At 35.7% G+C, this 16,184-nt stretch overlaps 1 protein-coding gene and 1 long non-coding RNA gene across 7 annotated transcripts; one reads left to right on the plus strand and one right to left on the minus strand.

Annotated features, from left to right (window-relative positions):
• Nucleotides 1-496: 496 nt before the first annotated feature.
• LOC106870449 (uncharacterized) lies at nucleotides 497-3,605 on the minus strand. 2 transcript variants are annotated; one of them, XR_008264365.2, is made up of 2 exons: nucleotides 3,506-3,605; nucleotides 497-1,399 (listed from the first exon to the last, which is right to left on the minus strand). It is a non-coding gene; the product is annotated as an uncharacterized LOC106870449 (long non-coding RNA). The 2 variants fall into 2 exon arrangements; XR_016242390.1 differs by lacking the exon at nucleotides 3,506-3,605 and adding an exon at nucleotides 2,576-2,804.
• On the plus strand, nucleotides 1,854-15,686 carry LOC106870448 (histone-lysine N-methyltransferase SETMAR-like). Of its 5 annotated transcripts, none has more exons than XM_014916547.3 (2): nucleotides 1,854-2,237; nucleotides 15,009-15,686. In XM_014916547.3, exons 1-2 carry the CDS (start codon nucleotides 2,228-2,230, stop codon nucleotides 15,500-15,502), a joined length of 504 nt encoding a protein of 167 aa, XP_014772033.1. In that variant the 5' UTR covers nucleotides 1,854-2,227; the 3' UTR covers nucleotides 15,503-15,686. The 5 variants fall into 5 exon arrangements, with proteins under 5 accessions (XP_014772033.1, XP_052824578.1, XP_014772032.1 ...); XM_052968618.2 differs by lacking the exon at nucleotides 1,854-2,237 and adding an exon at nucleotides 5,597-6,849; XM_014916546.3 differs by lacking the exon at nucleotides 1,854-2,237 and adding an exon at nucleotides 6,938-7,064.
• Nucleotides 15,687-16,184: the final 498 nt, after the last annotated feature.

Genomic DNA, 16,184 nt, shown 5'->3' on the forward strand with positions numbered 1-16,184 from the left:
GACTTAGTACAAATACCAGAATTATTGTTGTTATGGCCTAGAACCTTTATTTTAGGTTTATGGGGAAGTAGGGAAATAGTAAATATTTCCAACTGGAAAATTTTTTGTCTCCTTCTAAAGTCTAGAGTAGCAGTTCTTAATGACGGCTCCCACGGTCATATGCGACCCTCAAGCACCCTTCCGGTGGCCGTCCCTCTATATATATAAATTTTTCTTTAATTGACTTATGTTTTACTTTTTATTTTGGTGCAGCCCCCTAAAAAAAAAAAAAAATTCAGGTTTTGGATCTGGCCTGAACATTAAAAAGTTTGAGACCTACTGGTTTCATGGGTTGGACAATTAGTGCCCACCACACTTAAAGACTGATGGGCGGAAGGGAGAGATCCCCAAACTGGAAACCTGGTCAAAAAAGGCACCCAAGTGGCGATGTTAAACTGGCCGAAACCATGGCAGGATTTGAATCCAGAACGCAATGAGTCAGAACAAACACAAAGTATCATGTCTGACTTTCTCACGATACAGAAAGTCCACTGCTCTAGAGAAATATTTTATTTATTGACTCCAGAAGAACGACAAGTTGAGACCTCGGAGAAATTTGAACTCTGAACGTAAGAAGCAGGAGAAATAACGCAATTGAAGACATGAAAAATAATTTCTGAATTCAGCATAGTTTAGCACCATTTTAAAGAATAAGGCGTCAAACTGTCTGAACTTTAAATCGTAACTGTCGAGAAAACATCCTTAGACCTCAATTAAATTGATCCCAGTATTTGGTAAATATTTTATCGATCCCAGAAGGAAGAAAGACATCGTTCATTTCAGTGACATTTAAACAGAAAACGTCAAGAGCCTAAACGAAATACTATCAGGTGTCTAACGATCTTCAAATAATATCAGAAGGGTTGTCGTGTTTATGCTTTTCCAATGGACACTGAACAAGATTCAAAACACCTTCATATTTTATTTTCTGTTCTATATTTCAGAGGAGAGGAATGCAAGGTCGAGATATTATTCATCCTTCATACGGCATTCATGGTTTGAACGAAATAAATTGCCTTTAATTGGAAATCGAACCCGTATGATGGCTTTAGATCATCGGGTTTGTCTGCTTCAGACATTACAAGGCCATAAAAGGCGAATTCATTAAAATGACCGGTGTTTAAACTTATAAGTTGTAGTGATGAGCAGGAACAAGATTTCAGCAAAATTTTGTATTGTTTCTTTAAGAAACCGTTATTATTGCTCCTCTTGACGACAGCGATCATGATGTTCCTATTGTCATCTTTGTCGCAGACATGGTGGTGAGGGTCTAATTTCTTGTGGTTCTACCTGTAGAATCTTCCAACAGCATTCACTAAAATATCTGTAAAATACTTTTCTGATCTTCCCAGGAAACGTTCTTAAAAAGAAAGGGAAAAAAACATTGAAAATAATTGCAGCGAGAAGTAAAAAAAAAAAATTGTAATATATATAACTGAAAAAAACATATATATACATATCCAATAATTATAAATATTTCAGATGTAAAAATGGAAAGAAAATTTTTTTTTAAATAAATCTATCAACTGTTTCTAGCACTTTCTGAAATAACAGCCATTCTTGTGTGTAAGCCCCCTCTCCCCTCCTCGGGTCGCTGTCAGAGGACAGGTTCAATAGTACTGCTACATGTTCACGACTAACACTTAGAGATTTGGGTGTTCTAATAAAACTTTTCAACGTTTCTAACTCTGACATGATTTCTGAGCTGAAAAAATACAAAATGCCGTTGTGAGTTAAGGAATAAAAAATACTTTTTAAATATGATAATCTCCCTTTGACCGAATAACTAGGTTAGTGAGGAGTTGAAGAATAGAATAGTAGTATAACAGTGCAGGAAATAAATGCTTGTTTGTGGATGCTGTGTGAATTGCTTCACTTTAAAGTAATCAAATGTATATAGCTTTTTGCTGAACAGTAAACTTGTGTGTAGTTGTTATGTGTATGAACCTATACAGTCTTACAAGAGGCCATTCAATATAGTCACATATTAACAAAATGGCTACTCTGGACTAGCGGGTGTTTCGGTGGCGTTGGTTTTATTCAGAAGGCGAAGTGCATTTAAAAGCTTCGACGTCTTTAATAAGTTTAAAATTGTTATTGAATACCGCAAATCGTTTCGCTGTGACTAGTGACGACCACGATATTGCTATAATTAATCGGAATCAGACATGAAATCGGTTGGCGTATAATGGAGAAAGGTATATGGTAGCAGTTATTACATAGTGTAAAGTAACCAAGATGGCCGTTATACTACTATGGAGAGATTTTCCAGCTAACCCATTTCATCAAAGGAATACCCTAAACAGTTTACTTCATCTCTCAGGAAATTCTTTTTTGTAACTGGTTATGAATTTCAGTGGCTTGTCTTTATTGAAAAGAGTACACAGGATTATTATATACATAAATCTGTTGGATATTTTTCTAGAGTACCTTAGTATCCTTATCCTCCATGTTTAGTGTTAAGCTGTTGTAGAAAAAAATAATCGTTTCTCACAAAATGCGTTTACAAGAACATAAATTTTCGATTAATAATTACATATTTCTATAAGAAAGGCTTCAAATAATTTCAATTTCTTCGTGGATGTTGTAATCTGTGTATTTAAAAGGGATTCTTTTATATCTTTCCTTCTTTCTTTTTCTCTTTGTCACTCCCCTCCACCCCTTCCACTCAACATCTCTCCATTTCTCCCGCGCTTTGCTAAGTCTCTTCCATGTTTGAACTCTCACTCAATACTTGAGTGTGAGTGAAGGCTGAGCAGCTGCCACAGTCGTCATGGAGAAAAGTAAACAAAGAAAAATCTCAAATCACTGATATTTTTAGAGATAAATCGACACGTTAAATCGTCCATATGCTACAATAATTACGACTTACAACGTTATTTTACATAAAGCCTTACCACACTACACTTCATATTTCATATATAGATTTATTACCTATATATATATATTCATAATATTATTAAACCTATCTCTATTGTGATTTTAATATTTATTAATTTTGACTTGTATTCATATAAACTTCAGTTTGCAATCTTCTAAAATATTAATTTAAATTACGTCTCAAACCTCAACATACACTCAATATATCAGAATCCACTTGGTTTACCATATGGAGATGTCCATTCTACTAAATTCACTGAATTATCATCATAGTTTTACAAGTAGAACGAAAATTAGATGCTGTATGACACAGTTAAGTTAACATTATTACACACATTTCTATTTTTATCGCGGATACTTTAGCTTTAAAAAATAGTGGCAAACCCAACAAGAACAAGAATATGGCCGCCAGCAAGCACTGCCAGCCAAAACCATTAAAAATACACGTAAATACAACGTGCTGCAACAATACTATTGCCCTTTTTAATGGGATTTTTACGTAAAATAATAGACGAAGAAATCCTCTAATGATACAGTGATCTTCAATATGGGTTCATAAACGATATACTTTGAAATTAATACGTACATTCGTTGATGAGAGGTTAATTAATGCCCCCCTCCCGCCGCTGCCGCCGCCTTTAAATGTTGTTTTGGGGGGGATGTTTTGCCCTTTAACTTTTATTGTTATTCACGTATCTTTTTATTCTACGTATAAATATCTAAAAATTACGATGGCTTTATTATAGATCTGTTTGATTGCTTCATTAGACTTTCTTAGATTAATTAAGGGTCAACCACACACACACATATATTTATTGTGCTTTTTGATCAGCATTAAAACAATTTTTTTTTTACCTATGGCTTTTCAGATTACATTTTCAATAACTACATATATATTTTATATAAACTAACGAGCATCCATTGTCCAACCAATAGCTTCAACGTTTCATACATTGCCCAGTGGTCATAATAATAATAATAATAATAATAATGATAATAATAATAATGATAATGGAAGATTGTTCATAATTAATTCAGTTTCTTCTAAATACAATATGGAGGTGGATTTAATAATTGTTGACTGGAAACTCTAATAAAACCTAACCCGACTCCCCCACACAGGCCTTCGAAATAAAACCAAAAATCGCAATAAATTACTGAATAGACAAAATATTATGTTACAATCATTATTAGTGTTAGTATAATTAAATTAGGGTCTTTAGGAAATGGATGACTGTCACAGCATCTCGAAATTAGATTTCTTTTTTCTTTTATAAATCGAAGACTTTCTGCTTAGTCAAAGAATTTTTTCCCATTAATTTGTTACAATCTGGTGGTTTCGATTCCCTGCGTTAATTAAAAGTTAATTCGTTTTATTCAGGCTTCTTAATAACCCTCACCAAACAAGCATGAATGTCACCACATCACATTTTTCCCAATGTTTTTAAATGTAAAGACTTAAATTGTCCGTTTGAAAGAAAAACAATAAAACTCTTGTATTTTTTTTAATAATAACGAAATTATACAGACAATGGAAATTCTGATGCCAAATTTATTATTGTGTCTGCTACAAAATTATTTATTTCGAGTCTTGAGGAATTTTAAGGTTTTCATAAGAAAAATATTTTTATAATTTTGGTTATGGCTTTCTTCTTGTGGTCACTAGATTCTTTTTTTCTTTTAAACACTTCGAAAAATGTTTCTTTTCTTCAACTTGTGTTTATTATCTCTATTATTTTTTTTTTCCTGTTTTTAGCTTCTCTAACCTAATTCCTGAATTCTTGCTGCAAATACAACTTCAGTTAAACGTTTATGTATCATCATCATCATCACCATCATTAATATTAATTTTAATTTTGTAAAGAAAATAAAAACATTTCTTTCCAATCAGATCCCATTCAAATTAATGTTATTTGCCAATTAATTATATGTGCGAATCCGATAAAATGCAGTTTTGTTTCGACCAACGTCTCTTGTCAGGAAGTGTATATACATAGATGTGTGTATATATACACACACATGTATATGAGTGTATATATGTGTGTATTTATTTATATATATAAATAAATATATATATATATTGTATTTATTATATGTGTGTATATATATATATGTGTGTGTGTGTGTGTGTGTGCGTGTATTTATATATAAATGTGTATATATATATATGTGTATTTATATGTAAATGTATATATATATTGTATTTATACATATATATTGTATGTATATATATATATATATATATATATATATATATATATATATATATATACCGGAGTAAGAACAAACAAAACTGTCCGATGAACGGGAACGTGAAACTCAGAGTAACGGTTTTTTTGTTATATTTCTGCTGCTTTTAAATAAAGTATATATATATGTATATATATATATATATATACATATATATATATATATATATATACATATATATATATATATATATATATATATACATATATATATATATATATATATATATATATACATATATATATACATATATATATACATATATATATATATACATATATATATATATATATATATATATATATATATATATATATATATATATATATATATATATATATACACAAACGAGCTTCCTTTGTGTCGTTTATAATAATGGTCAGTTTTACATTAACTTGATTTTGGTTTTGTAATCATTGTTCTCGAAAAGTTCTAACGCAAATAAATATAAAATACGTTTATAGCTTGTATGACAAAAAACATTAATATATATATGTTAATTTGGTAATTTTATATATGATTATGTTTTATACACTTATTTTCACACAAATACATTAATCCATATATACATCACACTTATTTTCTATATGTGTTCTACATATTTCTACGATGTGGCCCTAATTTTTATTGACGCCTTGATACTGGGTCGAGATCTCCTCGTTTTTATATAAACAGAACAAGGAAAATCTCCATTGTATTGAGAAGATGAAGGCGGGGGTGTTTAAAATAATAAATGGTTTAGCAGTCGTCCCTGGTCGTTTCTGCTATTTTCTCTCCTTCCTGAGAATGTTTCACTACGAAAGCATTTTAACAAATCATTCTTATATCACTTTAAGGGTGAGTCTCGGAGAGGATACAGCTATAAATAATAGCATGGGTATAAAAATAATAATACCCTTCGATGGGGGAAAAAAATGGGTCTAGGCTACCCGCGGGACACGAACCCGCAAAGTCTACGTTTTTGTGATGTAAATCAGTCATTTCTATAATTAATTCTTTGTTAATTACTCATAACCAACGAATAGAATGGACAAGGGGGAAAAACAAAAATCACCACCTTAAATATATTTTTGGACAATTAATTGTTGTTGGTGTCTTTCAGGAGGGCGGCATGAATGAACCTCACAACATCACATTACCCCCTCCTTCTCCACCTCTATTTCTTCCATAATTTATAAAATCTGGTCTTTTGTCTACATAAAAATACCCCCCAAAAAAATCAATTATGACTAGTTTTTCCATTCTGATTGGCGCCATTTCACTTCTCTTTCTTCTTTAACAAAGGCATCAACTTCACAACATCCCCATTCATTCCTCTTAACACACAAACACACTCCGACACCATGTGCCTTTTCCAACACAGTTTTATTATCATTATTACTATTTTGTATTTCCGGTTAAATATCTTCCCCAAACCTCATTAATAAGCCAGAACATGTAATTAATTCTTATATTTTTCTCCTCACTTAATTTCATTATTGTTTTTATAATAATTAATTATTAATGGTGTTGATATCTTTACAAATTCAAATTAAGAATTGCTAGTAAAACCTTGACACAAATTACTTTATGTTGAAAGCAATTCTTTTCCCCCCATAACATTAAATCATAAATCCCCGGGATAATTTCTCTATACACACACATGCATGTATAAAGAAGATGCGTGCAGCTCTATAACATGTATGTATAATAATGAAGACGAGTGAATGTATATACACTTGTTCATATAATTAAGGCGAATTACTGTATACACTTGTGTATATAAAGACGTGCGAAAAAGTATGTATAATCAAAGTGTATGAATTTATACATTCGCATTTATAATGAAGGTGGGTAAATGGATATACGTATGTATAATCAAGGTGTGTGAATGTATACACGTATGTATAATCAAGGTAAATAAATGTATATACAAGTGTTTTTATATAATAATAATATAGTAATTTTAATAAGATGTAATTATTATTATTATTAGCCCTTGTGGCTAATAAAACGAATTAATTATTATTATTATTATTAATATCATCATCATCATCATCACAGTTTATTGTTAAAACAAAAGTATTATTGAATCTCATTAAAATTCTGTCCATATCATTGAGAATACCTTACATAATTAAAATTGCTTTTAATTGCCATCATAATTATCATTTCCTTTCGGTGTTAATTATTTCGCATCTCTTTTCTTTTTTATCTAAAATGTCCCACTTTTTTGGTGTAGGAAAGGCATCAACACCACAACATCGAAATTGTCTGCCCTTGGAAATGGCATTAACTGCATCAGTAATTTAAAACCGTTGTGGCTTTCCCGTTATGATGGAAATAGATAGAAGACTTTCGCAAATATCATACCCTTAGGAATGGCATGCACGCCACAACTTCCACTTATTCCTTGTACTGTTAGAAAATCTAACGAGTTGGCAGAATCGGTAGAGCGCCTTGACAATGCATCGCATTATTACGTCCCTTTACGTTTTGGGTTCAAATCTTAGGATCGGTTTTATACCTGATTGATACTTTTTACTTTTTACTATCATTCTAAATTTATCAATTAACTACCACTACAGTATAGTGTGTCTCCGTCAAATTTGTGACCTTAGACCTTGGTTAATAATATTATTACTGTTGATATTTAAAAAAGTAGAATCGTGTATTAGATTAAAATGGCTTTAGTTACGCCCCTTTGCGTTTTGAGTTCAAATAGCGCCAGATTCGACTTTGTTTTTCATGTTTTCCGTGGTCGATAATCGTGTACCAGGTAAATCATGACTTTCGGAATTTAATCAATTTAAAATGAATTTTATCACTGTTAATTAATATCAAAATTAACAATCATCTACGTGTCTTTTTGCCTTTGTAAAATAAATATGGGTGCTATTTGGCTGCTATTTTTAGCGGGCCAAGTTACTGTGTAGAGGCGTTCTTTTTGTGTTTGTGGCTTTGTGCCTATATTTTTATTTGTATTAGTCATTCGATTGCGGCCATGCTGGGGCACCGCCCTGAAGGGCTTAGTCGAACAAATTGACCCTAATAGGTTTTTTTATAGTCTGGTATGTATTCTGTTGGTCTCACAGCCGTTATGGGAATGTAAACAAGACCGAACTGGTTGTCAAGTGGTGTAGAGACGAAGACACATATACATGATGGGCTTCCACATAGTTTCCGTCTTCCAAATTCTCACACCAGGCGTTGGTCAGTCCATGGCTGTAGTAGAGACACGCATCCAAGCTGCGGTGCAGTGGGACTGAACCTGAAACCGCGTGGTTGCGATGCGAGGTTTTTAACCACACAACCATACCTAAGAAAGAAAAAAAATTATCATTTAATGTTGTTGATGTTGCTGCTACCGCAATGCGTGTCTTCGTCATGGATGGCTTCGTTAGAGTTCACTACGTTGGTTTATCTCAATCTTGTCTGGTTTATCTCAATCTTGTGTTCTAAGACAATAAGAAACGATATGCAGCGGTTTTGTTGCTCTTAAGAATTCAAAATCAGAACATTTACCATTATTGTATGGCATAATTTTATTTTCGTTTTGATTTGGCGTCTCTTTAATGACCACATGACTCATCAATAGCCGATGATAACATTAGTTATGTACGAGCCTATATGTGTGTGTATAGGTAAGATTATATATTTTACTTGTTTCTGTCACTCGACACTGCGACCATGCTGGGGCACCACCTTGAATATTTAATCGAATGAATCGATCCCAGTACTTTAAAAAAATTTTCAAGCGTGGTACTTATTCTATTGATCTCTTTTGCTGAAGTGCTACTTCATAGGGACGTAAACATAGCAACACCTGTTTTCAGGCGGGGTGGGTGTGAGGACAAACGCTCAAAGACACACGTGCATAAGCCAGAAAGATTGCTTGGAAGATATGTGATATATTTTATAAACATGCTTATTTAAAGTATCAAAAAGCATATAACTATTAATAGCTCTTTGATTTGTGTATTAAATTGATATATAAATATATATATGTATGTGTATATATATATATATGTGTTATATATATATATGTATATGTGTGTATATAAATATACATGTATGTGTATATATATATATATATGTTATATATGTATATGTGTGTATATATATATATATATGTGTGTATGTATATATATCATCATCATCATCATCATCGTTTAACGTCTGCTTTCCATGCTAGCATGGGTTGGACGATTTGACTGAGGACTGGTGAAACCGGATGGCAACACCAGGCTCCAATCTAAATTTGGCAGAGTTTCTACAGCTGGATGCCCTTCCTAACGCCAACCACTCAGAGAGTGTAGTAGGTGCATTTACGTGTCACCTGCACGAAGGCCAGTCAGGCGATACTGGCAACGGCCACGCTCGAAATGGTGTCTTTTATGTGCCACCCGCACAAGCCAGTCCGGGGGCACTGGCAACGATCTCGCTCGAAAATCCTACGGAAGCCAGTCAGGCGATACTGGCAACGGCCACGCTCAAAATGGTGCATCTTATGTGCCACCCGCACAAGAGCCAGTCCAGAGGCACTGGCAACGATCTTACTTGGCTTGCCGGGTCTTCTCACGCACAGCACATTTCCAAAGGTCTCGGTCAGTAGTCATCGCCTCGGTGAGGCCCAATGTACGAAGGTCTTGCCTCACCACCTCAGCCCAGGTCTTCCTGGGCCTACCTCTTCCACGGGTTCCCTCAACTGTTAGGGTGTGGCACTTTTTCAGGCAGCTATCCTCATCCATTCTCACCACATGTCCATACCAGCGCAATCGTCTCTCTTGCACACCACAACTGATGCTTCTAATGTTCAGCTTTTCTCTCAAGATACTTACACTCTGACGGGTATTCACATTGACATTACACATCCAAGAGAGCATACTGGCTTCATTCCTTGCGAGCTTACGTATGTCCTCAGCAGTTACAGCTCATGTTTCACTGCCATGTAGCATGGCTGTTCGTACACATGCGTCATACAGTCTGCCTTTTACTCTGAGTGAGAGTCCCTTTGTCGCCAGCAGGGGTAAGAGCTCTCTAAACTTTGCCCAGGCTATTCTTATTCTAGCAGCTACACTTTCAGCGCACCCACCCCCACTACTAACTTGGTCGCCCAGATAGCAGAAGCTATCGACTACCTCTAGTTTTTCACCCTGGAATGAGATAGAAGTTGTTTCCTGTTTGTTTACAGTTTTTATTGCACCTGAACATCTGCCACAAACAAAAACTAACTTGCTAGTTAACCTGCCTTTGATGTTGCTGCACCTCTTATGTGTCCATAGCTTGCACCGGGTACATCTTATAGAGTTACTACCTACTTCTTTTCTACATACTGAGCAGGGCCATCTACCTGAAGGGGTTTGTGTTTTATCTACCGTCCTACTTATTAGGATTTTGGTTTTAGCTAGGTTGACTCTAAGGCCCTTCAATTTTAGACCTTGCTTCCACACCTGAAACTTCTCTAGTTCTGATAGTGACTCCGCAATTAGGGCAAGGTCATCAGCATAGAGGAGCTCCCAGGGGCAACCTGTCTTGAACTCCTCTGTGATTGCCTGGAGGACTATGATAAATAAGAGGGGGCTGAGGACGGAACCTTGGTGGACCCCTACCTCTACCCGGAATTCATTGCTGTACTCATTTCCAACCCTCACCTTACTGGCAGCATCTCTGTACATGGCTCGCACAGCTCTCACTAACCATTCTTCTATCCCAAGTTTCCTCATTGACCACCAGATAAGGGATCGGGGGACCCTGTCAAAGGCTTTCTCCATGTCAACGAAAGCCAGGTACAGAGGTTTATCCTTGGCTAGGTATTTCTCCTGCAGCTGTCTTACTAGAAATAAGGCATCAGTAGTGCTTTTACCTGGCACGAACCCAAACCTGGCACGAATCTTTTCATGACTAGATGTGATCTGATTCTTTTAGAACAACTGAAGGAAAACCAGGTCCCTATTGTCAACACATTACGTTTCCTAGAATATAATCATAAATGATTGAGTTTTTAGGAAAACTTGAGCAGTGACATAGCTGGGGTAAACCACATCTGGAGCAAGCCGCAGAAATGCGCGCCCCCCCCAATTACAAAATCCACAATATTATATAGTACTTGTTCGTTACAAGTAATTAATGTTTTAAAGCAATATTCTAGAAATAAATACTTCACTAGGGCTCATTTACCTACCAGTTCGGTACAGCTTGTAATTCAAAATATATTTTTTGAATGGTTACTTTTATAAATTTTATACATGGGGTCGAAGCTTATAGTATTATGGTCAATTCTGTGCCCTCCCTAGAGTTATGCTACTGAACTTGTGTAACCTTTAATACACAGGGGAAAAAATGATAGAAAGAAGGAATTGAGATAGATAACATGACCATCAAACCTATATTGATTGTTACTACACAAAGAGAAGAGATGAAGCTTTATTCTTTTACTTGCTTCAGTCATTTGACTGCGGCCATGCTAGTCAAGCAAATTGACCCCAGGACCTATTTCTTGTAAGCCTAGTACTCATTCTATCGGTTGCTTTTGTCGAAATACTAAGTTACAGGGACATAAACACACCAGCATTGGTTGTCAAAGAAAGTGGGTGTGACAAACAGACACACAAACACACACATATGCATATATACGACAGGCTTCTTTCAGTTTCTGTCTACCAAATCCACTCGTAAGGCTTTGGTCGGCCTGAGGCTATATTAGAAGACACTTGCCCAAGGTGACATACAGTGGGACTGAACCTGGAACCATGTGGTTGGTAAGCAAGCTACTTACCACACAGCCACTCCTGCTGTTCATTATATGTTGTCAGGATGTAGAAATCTAAGCTAGGGGAAGGATTGTCAGTTGACATAGTGGTATGTAGAGAGAGGACTGCCTTAGCCATTGACTGATGCAGAGGAATGATTACATTAAATAACAGCAATACATGTAGAGGAAGGATTACCATGTGTAATAACAAAGTCTATGTTCATGAACCCCCATCCTTCTCCCACAACCTACCCATGATCACCAGCAATGTTTCCCACCACCCTTCCATTCTCCCACATGTTCACCTACCCCTCTACCTTTTGCTTCCACTCCTTTGGAAATCTTGAGAACTTACCCACCCTCTCCAATCCCTCAGTCCACTTCACTATGTACACCATCCTGTAATTTGGGTATATGGCATCTCTCCCATCACATCTTCACCAGCTTTCCCTCCTCTCTCTCTCTTCTTTGTCTAATGCAGTGGTTCCCCACCTGTGGTCTACAAAGGTAGTACTGGGGTCCATGAACTAAATTCAAGATTTCATATATATCATCATCATCATCATCATCATCATCGTTTAACATCCGTTTTCCATGCTGGCATGGGTTGGACAGTTTGACTGGGTTTGGGAAGCCAGGAGGCTGCACACCAGGCTCCAATCTGATCTGGTAAGGTTTCTACAGCTGGATGCCCTTCTTAACACCAACCACTCTGAGTGTAGTAGGTGCCTTTTATGTGTCACTGGCACAGGGGCCAGAGGAGGCTGGCATTGTCCATGTTCGGATGGTGCTTTTTACGTACCACCAGCACGGAAGCCAGTCGGGGTGTGGGGGCTGGCATCGGATGGTGCTTTTTATATATATATAAGGATAAGCATATTAAAAGGTGTCCATGGGAAAATTCATTTAAATTAAAGGGGTCCTTGGTAGTGAAAAGGTTGGGAACCACTGGTCTAATGCAAGACACCTTTCTGTCCCTCAATCCTACTCCCCCCCCCCTGCCTCCAGTGCCACATAAAAAAGTATCTGGTCCACTCTGTAAAGTGGTTGGCATTAGAAAGGGCATCCAGCCACAGAAACCATGCCAAAGCTTCATGTGATCTTCTGACTTGCCAGTTCCTGCCAAAGCATCAAACCCATGACAGCAGGGAAAATGGATGATGACAATGACATATAAGACATTATTTTTTTCTCTCAAATGATGCCTCCAAAACATCACCCGTGATCCTAGATACAAAATTGAGCTAAAAGTTTTAATGCACCAACAACATCTTTTTTTTCCGAAATATGTGCTCCTGATATTGGGAGGCTTCTTACATGCCTCAGTGTCTTTTATGCCATCAAATATGGTTTGTTAAATGCCATAACAATACATGTAGAGGAATGATTATGATCATTGACAGCAAGATATTGATAGTAGGAGAGACAAGATTGGAGAATAAATGGGACCACAGTGAAGGTATAAGAAGGACAATATTGGAATATAAGAGTTTGTTAGAGACCACACTGGATTTACTGTAAGAGGGGCTACAGTCAAAGGAATAAAAGTGGGGTCAGTTAGAGAATAAGAAGGGCTACATTGGAATTTAATAGACTACACTGGAGTATAGAAAAGATTATGAGAGCAATATCAAAATAGTGAGGGACCACTCTGGAGTTATAAGAAGGGCATAAAAGTGGGGTCAATTATGAGAATAAGAATGACTACATTGGAGTGTAGGGTCCACACTTTAGTATAAGAAGGGCAACATTGGAATTTAGTTCACTGCACTGAAGTATAGAAGTGACAATATCAAATATTGGGGCTCTACTTTAGAGTATGGGAGGGGCAATATCAAATATAGAGGGTCCATCCTAGTGCATCGGGGTGGCAGAACCACATTAAAGTATAATTTAAAGGCAGAATATTGTAATTGTAATTTCACTTCTATTGGGAGGCTAAATTTAACTTCGGAGAAGAACTGACAAAAGTTGATCATCATCACCATCATCGTCATCATCATCCAACATCTACTTTCCACACTGGCATAGGTTGGACAGTTTGACAGGAGCCACACCAGGTTCCATTGTCTATCTTGGCAATGGTTTCTACAACTGGATGCCCTTCCTAATCTAATGCCAACTGCTTTACAGAGTGTACTGGGTGGTTTTTATGTGACATCATCACCAACAAGCTCACCAAGTTCCTTGCAAAACAAAAACCAAAAGATATGTATAAATACAGGATTGGCCAAAAGTCACCTGACAATAAAAACTATTTAATTTCAAGATTTATCTCTGTTTAACAACTGAATGAATTTAATAAAAGCATCTAAACATCATGAAAGTTGTTCAAACTGAAGTCCTTCTTGAGCGATGAATTTTTTTCATTTGAGTCAATACAGAATTACAGATTTATGGAATTTTGATTCACTGTTGGGTGGCTTCTGGCCAACCCTGTATATATATATATATATATATATAGCGAGAAGTTACAAAAAACAAAAGACGAAGACGGGTGTGTAAACGACAAACAGATGTATTAGTTTAACGCTCGGGAAGTGAGAAAGTCTTTTACGTTTCGATCCTACGCTCTTCAACAGAAAGGAACACAGAAATAAACAAGGAGAGAAAATAGAAAAATAGAATATATATATATATATATATATATATATATATATATATATATATATATATATATATATATATATATATATGTATATATATATATTGGGTTGGTGCATAATTATTGTGGCTTTTTTTCAACAAATTTTATTCAACAAAAACAATAACAACATGTAACAAAAGCATCTTTAAATGATTATTCTGAAGCATATTCACCATCTACTTTAATTACTGCTTCCCATTTGCTTGGCAGATGGTCAGACCGTCATTTAAAGATGTTTTTTGTTAAATATTGTTATTGCTTTTGTTGAATAAAATTTGTTGAAAAAAGCCGCAATAGTTATGCACCAACCCAATATATATATATCAAACTGAGTCAAAACTTTTTTCAGATTTTCACTGATGATTTTTGGCAACATATATTTTCATGTTATATCGTTAATTTGATATAACTCATTGTCCAATTGTTGTTGAATTGTTTTTTTTCTCCTTTATTTTACAGCTTTCATAATGAGTGATGAAAAGGGTGAAATTAGAGCCATTTTATGCTACCTTTGGAAAAAAGGACTGAGTGCAAAGGCAGCAGCAGAAGAAATTAATGATGTGGAAGGCCCAGGAACTGTTGACGAACATATGGCACAAAAGTGGTTCAGGCGTTTCAAGGAATGCAACATCAGCCTCAAAGACAAACCAAGGTCAGGGAGACCTTCTGTTGTGGGAGATGAGACTTTGCTTGAAGTGATTGAACAACCAAGCACAAGCACTCGTATGTTGTCGGCAGAACTTGATCCTTCACAAGTTCCTCATGAACTGACCAATGACCAGACTCACCAGTGTGTGAAAAAAACAAGGGGGAAGAGAGAAAAAGTAAGAAAGAGAATAGAAAGCGAGAGGGGAGACAGTAAAACGGAAAGGAATGCAACAAGGGAGATAAAAAGAAAGCATGATATTCTTTCAGTTTATTCCCCCAAATTCAAAGAGGAAAGTTATTCTTAGAAACTGGTATTGATGTTTTGAAAAAAGAAAGAAAACATTGAAAACAAAACATTCTTTTTTCAAAATTAAAATTAGTGCATTTTAAACAGGAGCAGCCCAAAAAAACTTTTTTTTTTCAAATTAAAAAAAAAAACATCCAGTTTTGTAGTGGTGGGGAATAAAACTTTGAAAACTTCTTTTTGAGGAGAGGGGTCAAGCCTTAATTTCCATTACTGAAAACATAGCTCGAAACGTTAAAGACTTCCTGTATTCCCGAGCGTTAAACTAATACATCCTTTTGTTGTTTACACCACCTGTCCTCGTCTGTTGTTGTTTTCGTAAATTCTCCCATTTATATATATATATATATATATATATATATATATATATATATTGGAGATTTCTGCGGGACAACCTGTTGAAAGCCACCGACGAGATTTGTGGGTGGTGTAAGGTCCCCTCCCGACCCAGAGTAACGTGGTGGTGGAACAAGGAGGTAGACAGGGCTATTAGACAAAAGAAACAGGCTTGGAAGGACTGGAAGAACGGTGGTAGCAGGGAATTGTACCAATGTGCCAGAAGGGAGGCTAGGCGACAGGTTTATTTAGCCAGAGGGGAAGCAGATAAGGAAAGATTTGCCAATGTTCTGCGCCGTGAGGACCAAAGACTCGAGGTATTTCGTGTTGCAAGACAGTGTAGGAGA

Source organism: Octopus bimaculoides, chromosome 6 (genome assembly GCF_046866305.1).
Source record: "Octopus bimaculoides isolate indiv1 chromosome 6, ASM4686630v1, whole genome shotgun sequence".
Taxonomy (NCBI): domain Eukaryota; kingdom Metazoa; phylum Mollusca; class Cephalopoda; order Octopoda; family Octopodidae; genus Octopus; species Octopus bimaculoides.